General features: G+C 44.3%; 2 protein-coding genes across 2 annotated transcripts; both read right to left on the bottom strand.

Annotated features, from left to right (window-relative positions):
- Nucleotides 1-293: 293 nt before the first annotated feature.
- ell (elongation factor RNA polymerase II) lies at nt 294-15,436 on the bottom strand. Its single transcript, XM_068743309.1, has 12 exons — nt 15,302-15,436; nt 9,852-9,896; nt 8,437-8,558; nt 7,402-7,565; nt 6,418-6,668; nt 6,201-6,325; nt 5,122-5,188; nt 3,103-3,712; nt 2,753-2,816; nt 2,155-2,326; nt 1,970-2,014; nt 294-1,887 (listed from the first exon to the last, which is right to left on the bottom strand). Exons 1-12 carry the CDS (start codon nt 15,434-15,436, stop codon nt 1,783-1,785), a joined length of 1,905 nt encoding a protein of 634 aa, XP_068599410.1. The 3' UTR covers nt 294-1,782.
- A 1,094-nt stretch (nt 15,437-16,530) lies between these two features.
- On the bottom strand, nt 16,531-22,595 carry fkbp8 (FKBP prolyl isomerase 8). The gene is made up of 8 exons (XM_068743452.1): nt 22,382-22,595; nt 22,028-22,197; nt 21,781-21,869; nt 21,423-21,643; nt 21,000-21,172; nt 20,851-20,928; nt 18,221-18,358; nt 16,531-17,965 (listed from the first exon to the last, which is right to left on the bottom strand). Exons 1-8 carry the CDS (start codon nt 22,593-22,595, stop codon nt 17,879-17,881), a joined length of 1,170 nt encoding a protein of 389 aa, XP_068599553.1. The 3' UTR covers nt 16,531-17,878.
- Between the last annotated feature and the right edge of the window lie 285 nt (nt 22,596-22,880).

Genomic DNA, 22,880 nt, shown 5'->3' with positions numbered 1-22,880 from the left:
CTGACGACGTGGATGAGAAAATACCACGACATGGTCCTCGGCCAACATTTGGTAGATCCTTTCGTTTCATCCTACTCAGTCAGCACTTTGGTGTAAATGCTGAAATTATACATACCAATTCAGTGAATTTAAGATATTGATACCACCCCCCCCCCCCCCCCCCTACTCCCCAAATTAAAGACAAAAAAAATGTAATTGCAACACTCTGAAGCATGCACTGTAATGAACAAAGAGACAAGTCATTTGGGCAACCCCCCCCTCCCCCCCCCGCCCAGTAACAGCAAGATGAGGAGAAAAAAGTGCAGCTTTTTCATATTCACATATAAAGATTGACATAAGAAAAGCATTCTCTGACTAACCTCATTAAGTTCTCAGAGCACTTCAAATGTGTCAACAGATCTGACAACACCTCCGGGAAACAGACTTTGGGTCAACCTCCATAAAAAAATCTGACATCACATTTGAAAAAGGCAAAAACTGGTTGCAGGCAAGTCCTGCGTCTTCTCTAAGAGGTCTCCACCCGGAAGATGATCAACAATGGCTTCGTCTCCACAGTCGTCACAGTGGACCACCATGTAGGTCAATCAGCACAAAACGAAACAGTCTGATCTTTTTAAAGACACTGTAAACAGTATTTTAACAGAAGTAGAAAGTTGACATTGATGGTAACAAACATGGCTCAACCTAATATTACATGTCTCAAAGTAACGTTTCAGATCTAACCCCCCCCCCCCCCCCCCCCATCTTTATTTTTACAATTAGTGGATTTTCGGACTCATGAAGAGGAGGGCAGTGAACTCTTCATATAACAAAACATTTTGCTGCTATAAAAGATGCCACGATCTTAGCACGAAAGGCAACCGATTCAGAGCTCAGCCTCATTTTCGATTGATGTGATGACCCATAACTGTTTAAAATGCAAGCACTGTTGCTCTCGCTCTTCCTGATTGAGGGAGGCAACCATGTGCAAGGAAGTCCACATTGATTGGAAACTTTCACACAGGTCCCCTCTGTTAAGACATCTGCACAAGAGTTTTGAGAAGGGAAGCACACAAGCAAATGCATTTTTGGAGCCATTGTTTTTAAATTATTAAACTATTATCCATTTCTCTTGAGAATTATTTTTTCTTTTTAATGGCAACAGATCGACACTTAGTTGGGCAAGTCAGCTTCTGAGTAAAATACCGGTTTACGTTCATAATGTGAGGACAGAAAATAGGAGACAACTTTTAAACAATGATGAGGAGTGTAAAAAAAAATAAAAAAAATAAAAGAAGAATCGGTCCCTGCCAGTGTCAAAATCAAATAAAAATAAAAAGATAAATCCAACCCCACAACCACTGATTATATGGGGAAGTTGTTTTTCCCCATTCAAACAAATTATTTGCATTTGGGATAAACTGCAGTTTTTAAATCTGGTTTTCCATTCAAAAGCAGCAAGGCTTATCTGGATATCGCCCAACTTTCCTTGCGTCTCCCTTTCAGACCTCTGTGCACTATAAGCAGGTTAGGGCTGTTGAGAAAAAGAAAGCCACAGAGAACTTTTTTCCTGGATGCATACTGACCTGGCCACAAAAGACAACCCGATCATCAAAAAGAAAACGGGGGGGAAAAAAGCGGAAAAAGATTCAGTGTCTCACTAGAGCCTTTAGCCCACAATTGTGAGAGTCTCCCTTCATGGCATGTTTCAGCTGAATCTTATTAGCATAAGTGGAATCCAGCATTTTCCTTTATCTGCTTGGTTTCCAGAGATAACAGGGAAACAATGTCTGGTAACTACTTTTAAACTTGCTGTTGATCATACTCAGCAATAAGCCTCTTTATATGCGAGAGTTTGTTGTGTAGATATTCACAGCGGTTCTTCTCTTGACCATAGTTCGGATTAGTCTGCAAGAGATATGAACAGTCCAGTCACAATTCGACCACGTTTTAAGACATTCACATTTGTAGAAGTGGGGCTTAAACGCACCTTTTTTATTTTACGATACTCTTGAAGTATCTGATTGTGGATTGTCTGAAGGGAAGACAAAGAAAAGGAATATTAGGAATATAAAGGAAAGTGACATATTGAACTAATGTCATAATGTAGGGCACTTTTAAACCAAACTTTTCTAATACAAACAGCTGATTGCACGCGTCCTTCAATGAGTCTACCTTGTACTTGTCTGTGCCTTGTTGGAGTTGTTTCAGCTCATTGTCGAGCACAGTGAACTGCCGAGTGATTCCCTCTATCCGAGCATGCAGACCCCGGTACTCGCTATACTCGGCGTTGAAATCGTTTTTATACCTCTGGCGCTGCTCCGGAGAGCCAATCACCGTGTACTTCCTGTGAGAGAAAGGAGAGGTTAAGGAATTTAGCTCAAGGTAGACAAACAACAATGATTCCCAGGAGAGAAAATGAAAACTATGATGAACTAGAGGCAAGGTAGCTGCAGCTCAAATCACGCAGCCTGTGGAAGCTGCTTATGTTTAAATATTGTTTTTAGTAGCATTTTACAAATTGTTAAAAATGTTTAGCCTACAGAGGCGATGCCAGGCCTGGTTTGTGCAGCGGACCAATCAGAGTAGACAGGATTTCTCCAGGCATTAAACGGCCTCTTTAATTTCCTCCATAAATGTTGCATCACAGTCCCGTTTCCCCCTTTTAATCACGATGGTGATTAAAATCTCAGATTTCAATAAATAAATTAAAACTCTATAATGAGCAGTGCAGTTGTCTCAAGTATTAACATTAAAATTGTCCAATACTCACAATAAATACTCTGCCACCTCAGGTGATGAAGAAATACTGGTACTGTTGCACATCCCATTCAGATCTGAAACAAAATATCATCCATTTTAATTAGTCTTTACACCATTTACCCTTTGATGTGTAATCCCTGAGACATCCGATCTGCCAGTAGGATTCAGGTGCAGATTTGAGGCATGAATCTCTACAGCAATTGTTTCCATTCCTTTTGTGAGTCACATGCTAGTCACAGGATGCATCACCTGCTCAGTGACGGCGAACTGGCATCCATCCACGTTTCAAGTAGCAAGTTTAGAAAAAAAGGCCTTTTGTGAGGTGGAAGGAAAAGGCGTGTATGTGCGTGTTGCTCTCACCTGTGCTTTTGTGTGGAATACTGTCGTTTTTGAGGTTCCCCAGGCTCATCTCGCAGACTCTATTCTGTTCAGGCAGACAATCCCCTCGGCTTTTCCTCTCCTTCCCTTGCGCCCCGTCTCTCGCCTTGTCTCTGTCTTTGCTTTTCTCTTTATGCTTTTTCAACTTCTTCCTGGACTTGTTGTTGCAGGACGAAGCGCTCTTCTCCCGAGGATGCTCCTGGACCGCGTGCCCAGGAGACGACGCGTCGACGCTGGGCGCGATGAGCATTGCCGAGCCTGACGATAGAGAAGCAGGTTGGCTGAGCCGCTCGGCCACTGCAGTTTCTTGGGAATCGCCGTCTCTGCCATTGTGGCTCGAGTCGTTGCTGACGTCAGACAGTGCTTCAAATGGACGAGGGATGTCCAGCAAAGGGAGCTGCTGAGAACTAGCTGTTATGCCCCCAGCTGGCATAGAAGCCGCCGCTCCTGCCTGCACTCCACCAGCCTCTCCTCTGCCATTGGCAGAGTTGAGCTTGCCATTGAATGGAGCTGTGGCAGCCTTGCTGGCGAGGTGCGATATCCTCGGCTTTTTGTTGACGAGGGGGTCAATAAAGTCAACTGCAGGCCGTTTCTGGCAAGGGGGGTAGAAGTCGAGAAGGGTTCAATGTGAATTAACTTGTGAAAAAAACTGCGATTCTGATTAGAACAAAGATGTTTGAGCTGTGGAGGAGGAGAGCGCGTGCATAGGAGGAGCTGCTGTGCAAGCAGATGGATGGAAAAAGCAGCATGAAATAAAAGGAATGATTATTAGCACTGAGAATGATGGCTGCGCTGTCATTTCAGAAAGCCAGGGCTTACAGTAGTGAGGAGTTCAGTTTAGGCCGACCGGCTCTTCAGGACGCCTCCATACAAAACAATTAGATAAATATTTTATTTCATTTCACCCTTTCAAACATTGCATTCCGGTTTATTTTACACCCAAAAACTGCCACATGAAACACAAAATGGGTGTAAAGTCAAGAATCTAGGATTTTTCAGAGAGCAGGAGAGGAAATTTAAAGTAGGACCGAGCTCCACAGTCCTATTTCAGATTATGGTCGTGTGTGTTGAAGCATGAAGGGAAAATGAATGTTTGCAGGAACAGACTTCATTTCCAAGCTTCGCCTGCTGTGCTGCTCTTTTTTCACAAATGAATCGTAAAAAAAAAAGATAGCTGGGGTACTGTTTGTGTTTCTGTGCCGTGTTTACTGAGGGAGGGAAAGAAAGGGGCATGCAGTAGGTGTCTGGGGGGAGAGAAGCATGAGTGGAAAGCGCTATTAATATAACAGATCAGCTCTTTCTTCCTCCACCAAATGGAAGTGTAAACAATCGGTAAACTCTGGAATCTAGACTGACCTAAAAATGAGCAACAAGGCTAGAAATATGGAAAAATGAATTATTTAATGGAGAAGTGTTTCATTAAAATGAAGGGTGCTATGGGGTATGTTTGGTTTAATAACAAAGCTGTAGTTCATGAAAAAAAAAGCTCATATCAACCTTGGGAAAGTAAAATAGTGAGCTTGAAGCTGAGAGGACAAATAAGAAACCACTCTTTTGGAATGGAGTCAGAGAATTTAAGAAAGGAAACCGTCACTGGAAATAGCAGAAGCCAGCGTGCACATCACAATGCAGGGACATCCCAGATAGCAGGCTGCAATGAAACTGACGGAAATGTGGAACCAATCCAATCCAGCATTGGTTCACTCCCTGTAACATTTCAACTGGATCAGCCAGAAAAGCTTAAGGCAAGATGCCTTCCTTAGAATTGCTGCTGAATAAAAAAAAAAAAAACAGGTTGAATGCCTCTGGATTTTGGGTCAAATTAACTAAATGGATGAAATAACAGCAGTTGTGATTGAACAGTTCTGATTTCCAAAAGGGGAAAATCACTTTCTCAGAGTGAGTGAGTGAGTAAGTAAATAAATAAAGATACCTTGCATCATTAATGTTTATCAAAAAAGAAATGCATCATGTGAGTATGTGAAAAGTGAAGAGGCACACCTGAGAAGGGGAGCTACTGGTCTCTTTAGGTGGGCTCTCCAGCGGTGGGGCAGAGCTGTTCTGTTTTCTAATGGAGTAAACACAAAGAAGATTATCAGAATTCATTAAACATGCCAGGAATACTGAATCTGAACGAACGCAGCAGCGCGAGAGTCTTTACCTAAATCCGACTGAATTAAACGGCCAAACGATGTGAAAAAGACACATTCAGAAAAGTCACACAACCACAAGTCTTCAGTGACGGGCTAATTCTAGAGATATGAAGATGTTAGAAACATCATCATGCGAGTCGGTAGCTATGACAACAGAGCAAATGAGGACCTACTCGACAGCAGCCTTTCAAATCACACACTTCAATTTTAAGAATCAACAAAGCAAAACTTGATTAAACGTGTGTTGTTGTTTTTAATAGTTAATTTTTCTCTCCAAAAGAATGAAACCCAATCTCGCTGATCCGTTTCACAAACGGATCAGCGTGCGCTGGAACACTGTTGCATTATGGACGGTCGAATCATGTCGCTGTGCTGCTCCTGCGTGACCGAGCACACGAGCCTAAATCTCTGTAGGAGCCGCCGTTTGGTGGGAGGCCGTGGTCGTTAGTCAGCTGATAGACTCACAGAGCTCAAAGTACAGGAACGAGAGACACGCAAACACAGTGAAAGCATGCGTGTGTGTGCGTGTGTGTGTGTGTGTGTGTGTGTGTGCCTTTACATACAAAACTAGAAAAGCACTCCTAACTGGATTTACACCGTCCACATGGTGATCTGGATCATCATGAAAAGGTCCTTGGTATCTTTATACACCAACCATGAAAAGTCAAAGTGAATCGGAGTCGATGTGTATTTGTAGCCGATTCTTGAATCCATGTTTTAAGGATAAAATGTAATATTTTTTCCTGACCTCATTCTGGAGCAGACATTTTGATTGATAACGCATATCGGACCCCTTTATGGCTGATTCTTGGTGAGTGAATTGAATGCATATTTTACAAGATAGGACTTCTTGAAAGCCTCCATTATATGTAAATGGGAAAATGGCAAACACGAGGTGACATGTGGGTTCCAAGTGAGGGAGCACACCTAAACAAGATTCTCTTGAGAAGCTGCTGGTCTCCTTCGGTGTAACCTGGCCAGTCCTTCTGAACTTCCTTGTACAAAAAGTCCTTCAATGTGAAGGCGTTCTCTCTCCCATTCAGGTTTGCCACCTGGAGAACGAGAGTTGATCATTAGAAGGTATAATGAACTCACCGTGAGCGATTCAAGGCGAAAATACCGAGGCTTCCGAAGTGCGAGTCACCTGTTGCAGGTGGCCGTCCAGGGAGTCTTTATCCGATGGTAGGAGGCCATCTTTCTGCAACCTCAGAATCAGCTCGGGCTTCTTGTAAGGCTTGAGAGCCAGCAGGTGTACGAGGCGCTCCCGTAGCGGCCGGTTCTGAGCGGTGCCTTTCTTCTGCATACTGCTCGAGATTATGACCGGCCGAGACGTCCTCCGCAACGGGGCGATGTCGGACAAGCCAGGAGCCGCTTTCCGGATCTGAACCTTCTTGCCTGAGGCGTGGAGGAGAAAATAATGATCCCAGAAAAGAAAGAAATGTGCTTTCAACAAATTCAAAACTCTGTGCTTAATGGTTGAGAGCTCGCAGATGACTCATCACAAGATGCATCTTTCCTGCCGCCACTTACACCTCAACTCATCTTCCACCGCCAAGTCGGCTATCATCACCTTCTGTCACCGAGACCTTTTAGGTGACTCAGATTAATCCTGTGTTTCCTCTCAGAGAGACCGACACACGGGCTTCTTGTAGGACAACATTTTTGTCCTCCATTCTAGACAGTGACTAGGCTGGATTTATTTACTTTCAGGCTTCGATGCAGTCCCTGCTGTGGCTTTCTCTTGCAGCTGAAGTGTTTTACAGTGCAAGTAAGAGACAAAACAAGATGTTGGCAAGTCAAAGCGTTATTGTACAGCAGGGACATTCCTGACTGTGTTAAAACTACGTTCATGAGGTTAAAAGAGGATTAGTGTGTGGCACAATGTTACTTTTGGCCACTGAAGAAGGAATCACCATCAAATTCAATGAAGTCCTGGTAACAGATGAGGCATGCTGGCAGTCAGCTCCAGTCCCAAACAGCCTGTCTGGTGCCATGCGGCACGCTCTGTGGAGGATGCTACACGAGCACACAGACCTTTTTGATAATTGCAGAGTGCGGAAACTCTTCCGGCACTCATGCCAGTAAACTCGAACACAATCTGTCCTGACTTGCTGCTCGGTCTCCTCACCTACGTATCGCCCCCCAGGCTTGATGACAATGGCACTCCTACTGCGCGTCTCCTCCTCGACCTGGGCCATGCTTTCCCTGGCCTTCTGATAGGAGTCGTCCGTGGCACACACTGTAATCTTGTCCTGGATCCCTCCCAAACAATCCAGCTGAACGTTCCCTTCGCTGCAAAACAAAGTGTAGATTGTGCAAAAGGAAGATGGAAATAGAGTGCGACTTAAAAACAACACAAAATGTAAATACCATACGTCACTACAAATTAATCCTGAGCAACATCCTCAGATCGCTAACCATGTAGGGCAGCCCATGGCTTCCTTTGTGCATTCCAGTCCAGCTGAGATCTGGACTGTGCACCCAGAAGGCCCAGCTATTATTTATTCAATTTCCAGCAAATTGTCTGTTCTTACAGAAGGACTCAATGCTGCATCAAATCCCATTCTTCCCTGATTTCTAGGACCTCGCTGATTCCATTCCACTTTAATGGGGATTTGGCGGTAAATGAAGCTGCGCTGGTGCAGCCAGTTAAAGCTGAGCACCATAATTCCCCTTTTAGATTGGAACTCAAGGTTGATGAGAATCCAGTAAAGCACGTGGATGAACTCCATATGACCCACGTGGTAAGAATACTTCCAGTATAATTAGGTCCTGACCCGACAGAAGGTTCCTTGTCATTCTGCTTCTCTACTCTCCTTTCAGCACAAACATTTTGCTCCCATTTTCTTTGATTCAGCAACATATTTCCTGTTCAGGGGGAAATCTGTGGAATGAGTTTAATGCGCTTGAAGCAAAGAAGGAGACAAACTCGCATCAGAGGCGCGTCTTAAAATTCAACCTCTTATTCTGTTCAAACATTATTTGGAAAAACAAACATTTTACTAAATCGCCACAAGTTCCAGCTATGCTGAGCAGAAAGTCTGCCTGGAAACACTCAGATAATCCGCACAAAAACTTCTGGTATTAAAACAGATCCCTCGGACAGCAGGCGACTTTGCATATTCACCAAAGACGGACAAACAAGACCTTGTTTGCTTCTTACCTGGTGATGTACTGCTGAATGCAGTCGAAGCTGCCCTGGGGGTTATCTCTGCCCACATTCGACAGGTAGAAAGTAAACGTTTGCAGTTCGCTGCAATTTTTAGATCGTGGTATTGATATTTTCTGTCGAAGAACAAGCAGAAGAAGATGAAAATACAAAAATCACCATGGGATGTCCCATTTGCATTACTACAGGACAAAACATTGCATCCCAATACATGCGTGTTGTTGCTTTCCAGGACTGACAATCGCAGACAAAATGGTTTTTAAAACGCGAACAAGAGAGCAGATAAAGTTAAAGGTGACGACCAAACTTTGGCTCGTCTTTGCTTGACTCATCTAAAAAAGTAAATAAACCTCATGTGTATTTAGTCGTTAATGACGGGTTCCATGGCACAATTCTAGACTCAAGGCAAGGCAGACGGACTCGGCTTGAATTAGTGGGGTCACAGACGAAGGGCGCTGCACCTCGCCAGGCCGGGGAAACAAAGAAGAAGAAACCGGCGTATTAAATACATTAGTGTCTCAACCCAGGTCTTCTTGGCCAGAGCACAGATCACTAGTGGCCTAACCTAGCTCAGAGGCTAAGCCGGTGAGTCTCTACTGGGACTGACATGTGGTCTGACCGTGAGCACGCAATCGCCCGTGAAAGCTGCAGGCGCCCGAGTGCGACTACAGCGCCCTCCGTTAACCTGAATGGCCTCGAGATGATCAGTGATGCTATTTAATACTGCAAGGAAAACGTATTAGTGTCGACCTCGTACTCAACAAGCTGCACACTTCTAGGTTGAGGGCATGACTCCAGCCACACTAAGGGGCAGAGGAACCGAAAAGCAAGGCAGCAGGGAATGATTCAGCGGGTGTACAAAGAGAAATACACTCCTCCACGCCATTTTACTCATTTGTGACATTTTCTTAAGAAAATGGGTCGAGCTTAGTGTCACTCCCTTGTTTTCTCCCTGCTATTGCTCAAATCAAAAACACTGACGCGTTAGTGCACAGTCTGTCATTAAGGCCAGCTGGAGAAAGTGGCAGCTCTTCTTCACCGCAGGGACACAAAAACAACCCACTTCCCAGCTGCAGCTTTTGTTTCACCGTGCACTTCTATCGGAAGGCAGAAGAAGCTTGACTGAGCTCGTGAATATTAGTATCTACAAACTACTCAATGCTCTCTTTCTCGCTGCTCTCTATAGCAGTCACTTCAAGACATGTTACTGAAGTGTTATTAAACTGGTGCCAACTAAAGCACGTCAGTTTTAAAAAATGGTGATGTCTGAAATTCAAAATACTTTAGCTGCAGCTCTAGTATTTTTACATTTTTAGATATTTTGGAACTATTTTAACTTCTGACATTGATTGATTTGACAGTAATTGACTTGGGGGGGGGGGGGGGGGGGGGGGGGGATATGGTCTTACCCCTTGGTTCCCATTAAACCTGATCAATGGTTGTGATGACAGGACCTAAAAAAGAAGATAAACAGCATTGTTAAATAACGGTCATGGGTAACATGTTGGTGAAATTACAGATATCCACAATGTCCACGAGGAAACGCTTGATGACAATGGCATTCCTACTAATGACTGATGTTTCTAATGTGGCAAAACTTAAGCTAAAACCATCAATCGGTTTCAGAACACGCAAGAATTTAAAATCCAGAATGGAAACGTTTTGATATATACAGAATGATAACATTTTATTGTGTGCATATTGAACTTTGTTAAAGCATCTCTGCGCATCGATTCAGAGTCTCAGGTAAACCTTTTGACTGATAAGATTTGCTATAAGACACTGAAGCTACAGTTCAAAGGAGTAACAATCAATCCTCTTTATCTCTTTTTGTTCAGGACTAAATAAATTAGAATTGGACAAATGCGTACCAACACTGGCTCGTTTATCTTGCTAGCACTAGAACAGCGCCACTTTGTCTTCAGCTCTGGAAACTCAAGAGCCTGTCCAGGAACACGCTGCTTTTCATTCGTCTGCAGTGTTGAACACGGCACCGGTCTTTAGGCCCCCGCCCCGCTAACATAGTGCTATCATCAGCCTGTTCATTTCAATGGGCTGCTGACATGTCATTATTCTCTGGGACCTGAGCCCAGAATGTTCCACAGAGCCAACCTTCAGGACAGAGTACGGCCCCCGTCTACGGATCGATGACAAGGCCGTGGACGTTCACACCCGGCGTCAACCGGCAACGCCGTGCACAAACTGAACGGAGACATGCGACCAATAACTCCGAGTGTTGCTCAAGTTCGTTTCCAGCAAAGGTTTTCCTTCAGAAATCGGGTTCTCATAATATCAACATGCAAATGGTGATTAAAAATACAGCAACAATAGTTTTCAAAGTCAAACACTGACTGTCGCAACAACTAATTTCAATTATAGATAAACATACCCTTCTCAATCACTATATTCCTCTTGAGCGAGCATAAACAATCAAATAATATCTACAATAATCAGCAACGATGGGTCAGACTTCACGCTTCATCCTCTTCTTGATCCCACTTCTTCTTGTCCCGAGGCTAATTTGTTTTACAAGACTTTCCTCAGTGGATTAGGTTTGTAGTCTGAGTCGTTTATTTTTTTCTGAATTGAAAGGATACAAAAGTCCTAAGTTTATAAGGAACTGCGGCTCATTCAAATTGTGTCCTCACAGACGATGACTTAATTTACTGTTGTGTTACGCTGCCGAGGGACGATCTCAACTCGGGCTGCACGATATGGCCTAAAAAAAACCCAAACAGCACACAGGTGAGAAGCAAACGTGTTTACACGTGCAGAATGTAAGAAGAACGCAATGACGACACGCACACGTGTTGGGCCCCCCCCCCACGAACTTGACTGAATTCTATCCGCCAAACAATTTCACAGCTGAGGTGAGATGCTGTGGATACACCATGCCCCGTTACAGATGAATGGACAGGCGCACTCCTGCCATAAATCAGCCTTTTAAATGCAGAAAAGGTTTGCATCATTTAACAGAGATCTCTTCAAGGTTTGAATTTTGGTTTCTGGACTGATGCAGTCCAGAATTAAATAGGATTGCGTCATTAAACCTCAGCCGAGCAACGTAACAAAACTTGCTCAAGCATAAACCTTTGACTACAATTAAAGGTTTAGCTAGACCTGCTGTCGAACAGAATTCCTTGCATATCAGTCACGAACCACGGACTACGTTTGAACTGACGATCATCAGACGCTGCATCAACTAATCTCTTTGGGAAAAAAAGGAGGCAGGTCAGGGAGGCCTCGTCATGTGCTACAGGATGACACGGTTACTCATGGCAACGCTGTCACAGGACAGCGGAACACCGTGACATTTAGAGTCGCGTTCGGCCTTTGTGGTGATGGTCATCTCTCGCCGCACCCCGTGATCCGCGGAAACTGGGGGGGGGGGGGGGGGGGGGGGGGGGGTCAGCATTCCTTAAACAACCATATCATTAGCACAGGCTGATCTGGGCAAAGGAACAAAATCATCTTCCAGTCTATTACCTCCCATACTGTCCCCATGGGGGGGGGGGGGGGGGGGGGGGCATCTTCTTTCGCAAAAACATGTAAAATCGTTACAGTTTTCTAATAGATTATTCAAGAACACAGCCCTGCATACTCGGCTCAACGGCAAACATCCTGATATAATTGTTTCACATCTCATTAATGTAGTCAGAGAAGGTTTTCTGAGAACGCCGTCGAGTGAGTCAGTTCTCCTTCCAGGCACGAGTCCAGTAAGATTGATTACAGAGCAGCCCTCGTGGATCTGCTTTACATTAGCATGGAATGTTTTCATTACGTGATCCTACGATGCAGAACAACGCGGTGACTAAATGACACGAGAGTTCAAATGGAGCTGTGTGCTTTAATAAGTATGGCCCGGTGTTTAGACAGGCCTTCTAAAAGCCACACGCCTGCTGGAGTTTCACCATTTTCCACTGAAGCGACGGCAAAACGACGTTACGAGCACGAATAGCGACGTCCGACAGCCACGCCACAACTTTTACACTGAAAACGGTGCGTCATTCTGCAGCGCTTCCTCTTTCTGTATCGAGTTCCCACCTCACCGCCGGTAAGCGTTTGAGTTCCGAGGAAGCCAGAAGGAGGTCAGCACCGCCAACGACACCGGAGCTACCCTGAAAGCAAAGCAATACTTTCCTATATGTTGTCGATTCATGCACCGTTTCGTCAGCGACGCATAGAGAGCATGTTGGATTACCATCAAACCGGTCCCGATTGATCCCGAAGAAAAGCTCCATTAGCAACACCGTTAGTAACACCGTTTATTATTTTCCTTGACCAACTAACAAAATAATAGTGACACCAATACGAGAATGTGTGGCGAACATTTTTGTCAGTGTGGAACTGACTTCTACACTCGGGCTGCAATGTCACGAGATTATCACAGAATGATAACCATCGCAAAAAATAAACAGTGTGAAGCTATCATGGGATACAGGATTACAGTCATAATAAATAGTAGTAGTAATTGTATTGAAATAAATATTTTGGTTGAAAAATGCTGCATTTGTAAAATATAATATATACATATATTAGTGCTACTAGTATTTAAAATCCTCCACTTAGAAACTGATCAAATAATAAAGCTGTTCTAGTATTTAAACAGGAACTTGATATTTAAAACAGACACGTGCAACACGGAGGGAACTCATTTCACGAGTGCAGTTCGTGATCTCTCTGGCAGAAACTCTGGGATGAGACATTTAGACATGTAGTCAACGGACCTAATCTGGTCAGATTCAAGCCCTTTAATGCAAATAAAAGTGTCTGAAGATTCTCAGATATCCAGATTATGGGAGATTTTCACTAAAGTCTACTGGACCGAGCGGGAAAAGCTTAAACTGTACTGGGACGCCGTGTTTATTGTAGATCCGTTTCATTTTCTCCGACCCCCCCCCCCCCCCCCCCCCAACATGCGGGAGCTTTCCGTTTGTCTTCCGTCTGTGTGTTCTCACAAACACTTTCAGCCCACCAGGGGCCGGTTCACACCGAGGACGAGAGACATCCGCCGACCGATACGCCGTCCAGAGCAGCGAGGACTTCTACAAACCAGCAGCTCATCACGCGGATAACGGGAGCTCAAACACCTCAGGGAAGGACCGAGCAGTCCCTCCGCACCCGAAGGACAGGGGCCGTCCATTTGAAGACAAAGTCCACGTCTTGACCAGGAAAGACTGATGATATCTGGAACCTCCCACCATTCAGGAGTGAAGCAGCCTCCTGGATGAGACGCAGAACGCCTTTAAGATTCCATCTGACTTTATTCAACAGAGATCCAGGTTTACGAGCCGGGTTTACGAGCTGGGCTCACGCTAAACTGTTAAACACGAGTCCATCTTGCCTCCGCCGTCATCCTGAATCACCAGCAGATAAAAACGAATAACAGCGCCAAAAAAAACGGCAAAAGCAGAACGCTAAATCTTGCAAGATATCCGAAGATCCCCGGTGAACCAGGTCGTGTGAAACTCTGTGCTAAATTGATACGCGTTCAATCACCATTGTGTTAAATATCCTCGCAACACACAACGACCCTGAAAGAAGAGGAGGTTTTTGAAAGAGGAATCATTTCTCGCCCCGATATACAACTTCGGTTGCCCAACGGCTGCTCCGCTTCGCGCTTTGATAACGCTCCACGCGTATATCGCCAACTTGGAACAGGTCTGGACTGCAGGCCGGTCAGTCTACGACCCACGATCTGTTACTGTTGATTCATGACCGCCGTTCCACACGCAGAACGCGCCGCGGTGCCATTTTACCGGACTCGGCATCAGCGGGGTTCCTTCACGGATCTGTGTGAACTCGTCCGTGGCATGGGAGAGAGAGAGAGAGAGAGAGAGCGGTCGACATCGATCAGGAACAAACGCAGTCTGGTCTGCAAGGTGGGCTTATCAGCTGCAGCCTCGCGGCGACGCAGCCGCTGAAGCTGGAGATAAAGCCTTTCGCTCCCCGGCCTGTCAAATATTTATAGAAGCTGAAACGTTAGACGGCCATCGACTGACCGGCAAGCTTCTCCACGAAGAAGCGAAGCATTCGGCGGCTGCAGAGCAATTTACCAGACGCTGTGAAACACACACACGCGCACACACACACACACACACACACACACACACGCGCACACGCGCACACGCACAGAGAACGACGCGCTGAACCAACTTTGACGCACTTTTAAAAGCCACCGACTGAGCACGAGCCTGAACAGGCAAGTGAGGGGGTTGAGAAACGAGATGGCCATCTTCCACATGAACCCGGGCCAAGCTCCCCCAAAGTCATTCACTGTGACGTCACGAGATAACCAGAAGCAAACCTGTGAGAACTAAAGACAACCACACTGGTTGCACTGGTAACGATTATAACCAGCAGAAGGGCGGTCAGCTTTTTTTTGACAGCTTAAACTTTCTGGAAATCATCAGGAGTCGCTCCTTGCTTTCGGCTAAAATTATTATTAGATAAAAAAAGATGATTGTAAGGTATCAAATGAAACAGTTTCCTTCGGTATGCCAACTAAAACAAAACAAGACAAACGTCCTGAAATAAACTCGGGCTCAGAGAGTGGCGGTGAGCTCGATATAAGCACCGGCGTACGGCGCTCAGCAGCCCGGGCGGACCGAGCCGTGGGTGGAGCTGCCCGGCGGCGTCCAGAAACCAGCCAGCCGAGAGCTGCTGATGGCCGAACGGGGCACTTCCCACCCTGTTAGCGGCTGTTCACGGGGAACACGCACTGGCCGAGCGGGGGGGTCTGACCTCACCTCACTCCGCCTGTCACACAGCCGCCCGGACGGGCTTCGAGCGTAAAACCAGAACGTCCGTCCGACCCCCCCCCCCCCCCCCAAAAAAAACCAAAAGCCCATTTAAATACCTTTCCGCTCTGGTAGCCCTCGAACGCTCTCAGCGCGCTGTCAGTGAGTTTAACGTGGAACACGGAGACATTGCTGCCGTTGCTCACTCTGCCACAGGACAGCCCGTAGCACCGCTCCTCCTTCAGAGCCGCCATCTTTGCTCCCGTTTCCACCACCAGCAGCAGCAGCAGCAGCAGCAGCACGCGCGCGCGGGCGGGCGGGCGGACACACGCACGGTGTCGTAAACCCAGAAGTCCCGTCGCTTTTCAGCGAGGATTCGTCGTGACCGGTCACTGATGACGAAATCACGATGAGTCACACGTGGGCTGAAAAAAAAAATCACAGATGCGTTTACAGGACGGCAAACACGCACGCATGTGGTAAATAGTGATAATCAGAAAGTATATTTTCCACACAAAAAATAGATCAGATCCCAGTTCTGAGTGTTTGTGTCAAGTTTTATTTTCCTTCCACATTCCTAAAACTTTTCCAGAGCAAAAACACGTGCGATTTATAAACCTCTCATCACAATGTAGTCAACGGACCAAATGGGAAATTATTGGTGGGGCCATGGAGATGCATTTAACAAGTGTATTCAGTGGGAATGAATCCCCATCAAGTATATCTGAAAGTTGGAAAATGTTTTTTTACATATGCAGATTATAAATATGCCAATGGTATAATGGGAAATATCCCCTCCCTCCAATCCACATACAAGTTTATTTTCACTTAAGCGTTATATTCCACTCATTTTTATTTTATAATGGTCGGAACCTATTTGTCCTGTGTTGGGTATTAATTCTGTGGAATCTGGGGTAAAAGAATTATCTTCTGCGCTGACGTGAACTCTTTCGGACTCTATCAGAGATGCAGGAAATGACTGGAGTCGTCTCATTTCTGAAGCGATAACACTCATTGGGTTCAGCATCCACTTATGAGTGTGAAACAGGAAGAGGGGAAACGACAGTCATTCTGATGTCGTCGGCAAAACTTTGAGGTCTGGGGGGGGAAGCACTACACAAATACAGAAACCGATCATTTGTAAATGTGTAGACGTGTATTTGTGAAGATAATTATTTGGAAAATAGATGATCAAAAGGCATTCCAACGACTCAGCCATTAAACACTTCAGATTTTATACAAATAAAAAGATGTCACATATGCTAGTGGGCTAAAAGTCTGCATATAATTAATTAGATCTGAGATCAGAGACCAGATAGTGGATAAGTAGTAGATGAAATAATGAAACTTTAGTTTGACAACAAATTTTATTTCAATGAACATAAATCTGACAAATGCAGGGAATGGCAGGAAACCTTTGATTTGTAGCCGGCTATAGCTGCTCTGCAGGCCAACCATCGTACTCTAAAGAAGTGAAACACTCTGACATCAACTGTATGCATGGGTATAACAAAACCTGAAGAATAATGGAATAACCCAAAGGAAAAAAAAAAAAATTCACAGGCTAATAAGGTGGAAGAGAAAAAACACAATATTTTTCTGCAACGTATAATCCTTCAACATTTGGTCATCGGCATCAAAAATTGAGGGACAACTGACTTAACACGAAGACTCACACGAACCCGGCATTAGCATTATCCATACCCACAGCACTGAGAAGCTCCGTACCATTCACTGTAGCTGCTGTGAGGGTGAAATATCGATCGACAATATGAGCCGTTTATCTAAGATCAACACCTCCTTTAAGCTTCTATCAGCAAGTGAACAGCAGCAGCGAACTCACACAGCATTGCATCGTCTCAGAAAGTCGCGCAGATGTAAAAAAACACCTTTGTGCTATTTCTGTTGGTTGCTATTGACACTGTGACTAACAGATGCTGCTTTAATGGCACAATTCAGGGTGCAGTTTGTCGCACTGTACATTATGTTAAAAGGGGTTTCTTTATAGTCTTGCTCTTACGTGGGACAGTAGGAACACCTTTCAGCATAACGGCACAAGATCCAACTTCAATACCCAACACAGAACATTAAAAAAATCTGTTGGGTTAAACTTACAGTTGAGTCTGCTGAACATAAACCATCTACGTTGTCATCATATGGATCTAAACTTAGACAGCATCTGCTTCGCACCAGCTGTTATATCGTACCACGACCAAAATAGTGGAATAACATTGACTTTTAGATAAGAAGCAATGCCTGACCTGCACAATATGACTACAGCATAACAACATATACAATAGGTATTTGAACAGGAAAAGTACTTTCAAATGGCTCATCTGAATCCAAGTTAAATTATTTGATATACATATATTTGTTTTATTCTTAAAGCAATACATTTAAAACAAACTAAGACGAAAACAATGTCAGGAAGAAATTAGTTTCTGATAATGTGGCAGATAGATAAATCCTACAATTTTCTAAGGTGAGGCACCTCCCATGTGCAAATACACATACGTCATTATTTGTCACATGTACCGGTAGTTCTTAAACGCACCGGAGCAAGGAGGGCGACAGTGAAGAGGCCACCGACCGACCAACATTTGCACCTCATTTGGGCAGAAGGCCCCGTCAGATGTGCTTCTGTGTCTTAGACTCTCAGTGTCGTGGCTTAGTCCGGCCGTCACGGCAGCTTGAGTTCAATTTCTGGCTGCTATGACAACGGATAATGCTACACCGCCGATGGCCACAGCGGTGGCTCCGAATAGCCACTTCCAGCTGAGACCCTGGGGAAAGAAAGGAATAAAGCAGGAGCGAGTGAATATTAAGTAGCTTGAATGGCATCATGAATATCTTGAAAAGCTTGAAACAAGAAATATTAGAATATCAAAATAGCTATTTATTAGCACACTTTTTGGACAGTGATATATAAATACTGTATCGACTCCGAAAAGAAAGTGCACTAACATCATGTGATAAAAGGCAGACATTCATAACATGCCGACTCTCATGATGTATACAAACATAACTCAGAGTCTCACCCATGAAGTCTTGGTCGGGTGTCTCTGCCTGCCGCCGCTACTGCTGGGGTTCCCCAACATCTTCTTATACATGGCCTGCTCCGCTCCTCTCTGCTCCGAGTGCTTCTTCACCTGCTTTGACAGCTCTGCGTGGATGGTCTGTGCCGAAGACACAAGACTAATAGGTAGGGCTGTGACAACAGCAGCATTAGCACAACGCTGAGATAGGCGACGCCTGCTGTGGGGCTTGAGCCTAGTCATTACTACCATCGTGCGTTTTTGATGAGCGGATTTTCAATCATCGTTTACTCAAAGAATTTCTTCCATCACATATTCTAGGACTTCTGGAGGAACAAAACTTCATTGACGGTGTTGACTTCAGCTTTGCTGTGAGGCGGAGGAACCTTCCGCTTGACGCAGGCCTACTGTGTTTATATGATTATTAATCATTTCTAGGGTTCAATGCTTGTAACGCAACATATTTTCACTTGATGTGATGTAAACACACCAATATAGGCATAGGATAAGAAAATATTAAAAAAAATACACTTGTTGGTAGATGTTAGTGCAAGCCCCGTAGAAAGCAGAATCTGACATTCTAAAAATCAAGAGACGTCTGCATGGGAATTCCCTCGATTCACACTTGGATCTGTTTGCCTGGTGGCAGAACAAGCAGGCCTTATTCTTTCTGTCAAATGTTGCCAAAACAGAAAAGCACTACATGCACTTCTTTGGAGCATTTTGTTTCTGAAGCTGGCAAAGCTCCCACTCTGTTGATACCACATAACTCGCACACAGTTCCTCAAAATGTACGTTCTGGGTGCTGCACTGGGTTATAGCCTACTTCCCATTAGTGAATCAAGATTCAAATATATGCATGGTTTTTGAAAGATTTTAGCCTAAAGACACCCCCCCATTATAATACAATAAATTTTGCATAAAGCATAATTCAAGAGAGAAGAAATGTTCCATGTTTGTTAAAAAGATGCATTTAATTCTCAGTTTCTATTCAAAAGGGACTGAACATCTGAGATGGGGGATAATGTCCTGTCCTGATAATAGCAAGACCGAGTTCCTTTCAACTGGGAATGGGTCATGATGACAGTAACCTTACATAAACACACACACACACACAGAGTCAACAGGTTGTCTGGAAAGCATTAAAAACTACAAGGGCATCAGTGGATGGCACATTTCCCAAGGCCCTACACCCTCTTCCATTTCAATTCAACCAGAATACAAACTCTAATTATTAACCAAAGAGGTTTCATGAAAACCCTTCAATTAATGTGTGTAAATGCTAAAGCAGCCCCGTCACGTATTGTGAAGAGAAACCAATGAATCCACTCCTTTATCCGGATCCAGTCCAAAATTAAATGGGCTCTTTCTTGCTACATGCACAACCCTTCTGCCAAGTTTAATAAAAATTAATCTGGTACTTCATGCATGATCAATGGAAATGCTGGAAAAAAGCCCCATCTGGCAATATTTAAGAATGTGGGGGAAAAACAATTATTTATTTTCTTATGTAAGGTAATGCTAAGAGTAGGCAATCAGAATTACAGCCCAGTGAAGGAGCCGATCATCCTTAGCAAGTCAGCACCGCTCTTCTGAAATCAACTACTCACCAATGTGATACTGGCTTGCCCACAGGCGAAAGATAACAACTAATGTTCTGTCCTAAAACTATCTTTGTGTACAGATAAACTGTCAGCACTTTGAAGTTGTCGAAAGTGCAATGCCAAGTCAAACAAAGCAGACAAAAATGAATCTGGTGTCCGTTTGAGTACAAGATTAGGTGTATGATTAACTGACAAAGGCTTAAAACATGTTAAGAATGCCTGGAGAAAAATGGGGGGGGGGTGGGGGGGTGTCATCACTCAATGATGCCTGCGACCAGTTTAAAAGAAGCTCATCAATTATGCATCGTCACTGCTGCACACCCCCTGTTCTTGCTGTTAGAACGTGCTATTTAGTCTTTAACACTACGAGACAACACCATTTTATTACAAGCAGAGTTGCTCTTGCAGCAGATTGAAATATGTTGTTAAATATCACTGCAAAAATAGATTTTGACATGAGCTATTGGAATAAAAATAAATATTGCCCTGTGTAGTATTTGTATACACTTGGGTCATTTTTACGCCCCTCATTTCCCCTTCTCTGGAGCACCATAACGCTTCTTCATTATGGGTCTGTTGTGACCAAATTGTACCTGGATTAAAAAAAAGAAATTGCATCTCCTGGAATTTGGTTTCGGCCATATTGCAATTTCAAATTTCAATAATTATTTTCATTGTTTAGCTCTGAGACTGACACTGGGCTGAAGTATGGAGGTGCTTGTTGTACGCTCTACCAGTCCCATTAGAACAGAAATCCAACCTACTGGACGATTGCCTCTTGGCCATGTGCCGTTTGACAGATTGCTGCAGGAAGGATCACGCTTCTACAGCTGACATCTGATCCAATCCAATTTACAGCAATAACATGAAAAAAGATCTTCTAAGGTTGACTCAGCGGTCCACTGGAGTTTCCAAGTGATTTCATATTTTACCCCACGACTCCATCTACTGGCAGAGAGGGAGAAATGCCATCTCTCCTGACTAAACCTTTCATTTTAGTGAAAGTGAATGCCACGAATCAAAACATACCTTGTTACTTGGTTCCAAACTCAGTGCCTTTCTCAAAGTTTGAATGGCCTCACTGTATTCTCCTCGCAGGGCTAGAACCTTGGATGAAATCACAACATTAATAAAACAACCCAATACAGAATAAGCGAAAGAAAAAGAATAACACGTACCTTGCCCATTCGAAAGAGTGCTTTTATGTTTTTGGGCTGGTGGGCCAATGCGGAGACGCATGATTTATATGCTGCTTCATAGTGATCCAGTTTTAGCTGAGAAGCAGCCATGTTGTTTAAACACTTTACTTTTACATTCATAAGCTCATCTTCCTCCTCAGGACTAATGTCAACTGCAGAAGAAACAAGACATACAAAAAAAAAAATGAAAGTCACACACAGGTCATATTATCATGCATGTATCTGACATACCAGAAAAAGGTTCCATCATTTATAGGGTGAAGCTCAGACTTCTAAAACATTAAGCAACAATATCTACGTCCATTCCCTCTCACCTGTTGCAACTCTGCCTATGCCTAACGCAGTAAAACATAACGAAAACATACTGTGGTCAAAGTCCTGAACTTCCTGGATGCAGCTCACCTTTAGAATTTGACTCCGTCATCTGCAGTGCAATGCTATAAGAGTTTACAGCGAAAGCGTAGTCCCCACGCTTATAAAAAGCATTGCCCCTCTCTCGCTTATTGCTCGCTAAAGCAATCTTTTCTGCAGGGGGCAGCAACTCCAGGTCTGGAGCATCAGCAGCATCCAGCAACTCCACTTCTAGGTGCAGCTCAGAATTGGGGGGAACCCCAGGTTCCGCACTTAAAAGATGAAGAAATACAAGTTCAGAAAGTACCTAAATAAGTGACAGTCATCACTACATCAAACATATTTAATTGAAATTGAGTCGATAAGGTTCCTTTGAAGTTCTTTGGAATACATTGAAAGACAGCCCTACCTCCCTTGTACACCATACGCATATTTTGCGTCGGTATGAACAAGAGCCTTCTCTTTCATTTCCATAAGCTGCACTGTGAGATCCAGAGCCTGAAGGGAAAACCACATTAGGTGCAGATATAAACAACATAATGTGCCGTGTTATGTTGCTGCCAGATGTATAAAGCAAAAATATACATAACCTAATGTGAGAATGTGAAAACTCTAAGTCGTTCCCACATGAAAAGTATCCAAAATTGCATTTCTACCTGGATAACATCTCCATCACCAAGAGTGAAACAGAGGTCAGGCTGCTCCTCCACCAGAGTCCCCCCCTCCAGGTAGATTTTGAGATGAATCTTGACATTCTGTCCTTTCCGTGGTCGGCTGTCTTGCCCTTTGCCTGCCTCCAAGACTTTTTTCTTCAGCTGATCATTACCTGGAGATAATCATAATCTGATTCAGTCCATGATGGCACCAATTACTCTTCGTTACAGCCTATATAATTGTCGAAACCCTTGCAGAAAAGGACATCTCTGGCTCTTTTTCACAAAGCGGTGAGTGAAGCAACTTAATGTCAACATTTTTAATATCGGCCAACTCGTTCTATACAAGCGACGTACCCAAAACATCCAGCCATTCCTCCAGTGGAACTGGACAATCAGGATCTGCATCTTTCGTTATCCCTCTCCCACCCCCGGCGTCTTCCAGAGGAGGGGGGTTATCGTTAATGTCCTCTTCGCTTAAAACCTCGAAGTCCTCCCCGCTGTCCAACAACGAGGTTCGCCCGGTCTTCTTTCCAGGCGTCGCGCTGTCGCGGGCATCGGGGCCGTCCATCGCGTTCTCTGATCAACACAAACCAACAGTGGACCCTGAGACAGAAGGTGCCAAAGCGGAGTTACACACAACACGATGTTTAAATATCCATCCGCTGTTATAAAGCCAATGTCGGATTAATATTTACGCATAGCTTTTATGCTAACAGTGGACCACTACTACCGCCCAAAGTCATCCATGCAGGGCACTGACATAATCAATCAACAGATTCACAACGTGACTACGATTACAATTAACACGCGTTTTTTGCAGCGACAATCAATTCTAAATAATGGCGACGTCGGC

Source organism: Brachionichthys hirsutus, chromosome 9 (genome assembly GCF_040956055.1).
Source record: "Brachionichthys hirsutus isolate HB-005 chromosome 9, CSIRO-AGI_Bhir_v1, whole genome shotgun sequence".
NCBI lineage: Eukaryota > Metazoa > Chordata > Actinopteri > Lophiiformes > Brachionichthyidae > Brachionichthys > Brachionichthys hirsutus.
The sequence above is the reverse complement of the archived record's forward strand: the minus strand, read 5'-3'. Positions and strand labels throughout refer to the sequence as shown.

Bases quoted from the DNA above. Each gene is read 5' to 3' on its own strand.
- ell (XM_068743309.1), bottom strand. From the start codon at position 15,436: ATGGCGGCTCTGAAGGAGGAGCGGTGCTACGGGCTGTCCTGTGGCAGA. The intron at 6,326-6,417 runs GTGACTCGCACT...CTCGTTCTCCAG, and splicing joins TGGACGGCCACCTGCAACAG to GTGGCAAACCTGAATGGGAG. The intron at 2,015-2,154 runs GTAGACTCATTG...TCTTCCCTTCAG, and splicing joins AAGGCACAGACAAGTACAAG to ACAATCCACAATCAGATACT.
- fkbp8 (XM_068743452.1), bottom strand. From the start codon at position 22,595: ATGGACGGCCCCGATGCCCGCGACAGCGCGACGCCTGGAAAGAAGACC. The intron at 21,644-21,780 runs GTAGGGCTGTCT...TCATCTTTTAAG, and splicing joins GCGTATGGTGTACAAGGGAG to TGCGGAACCTGGGGTTCCCC. The intron at 20,929-20,999 runs GTACGTGTTATT...ATTTCATCCAAG, and splicing joins CACTCTTTCGAATGGGCAAG to GTTCTAGCCCTGCGAGGAGA.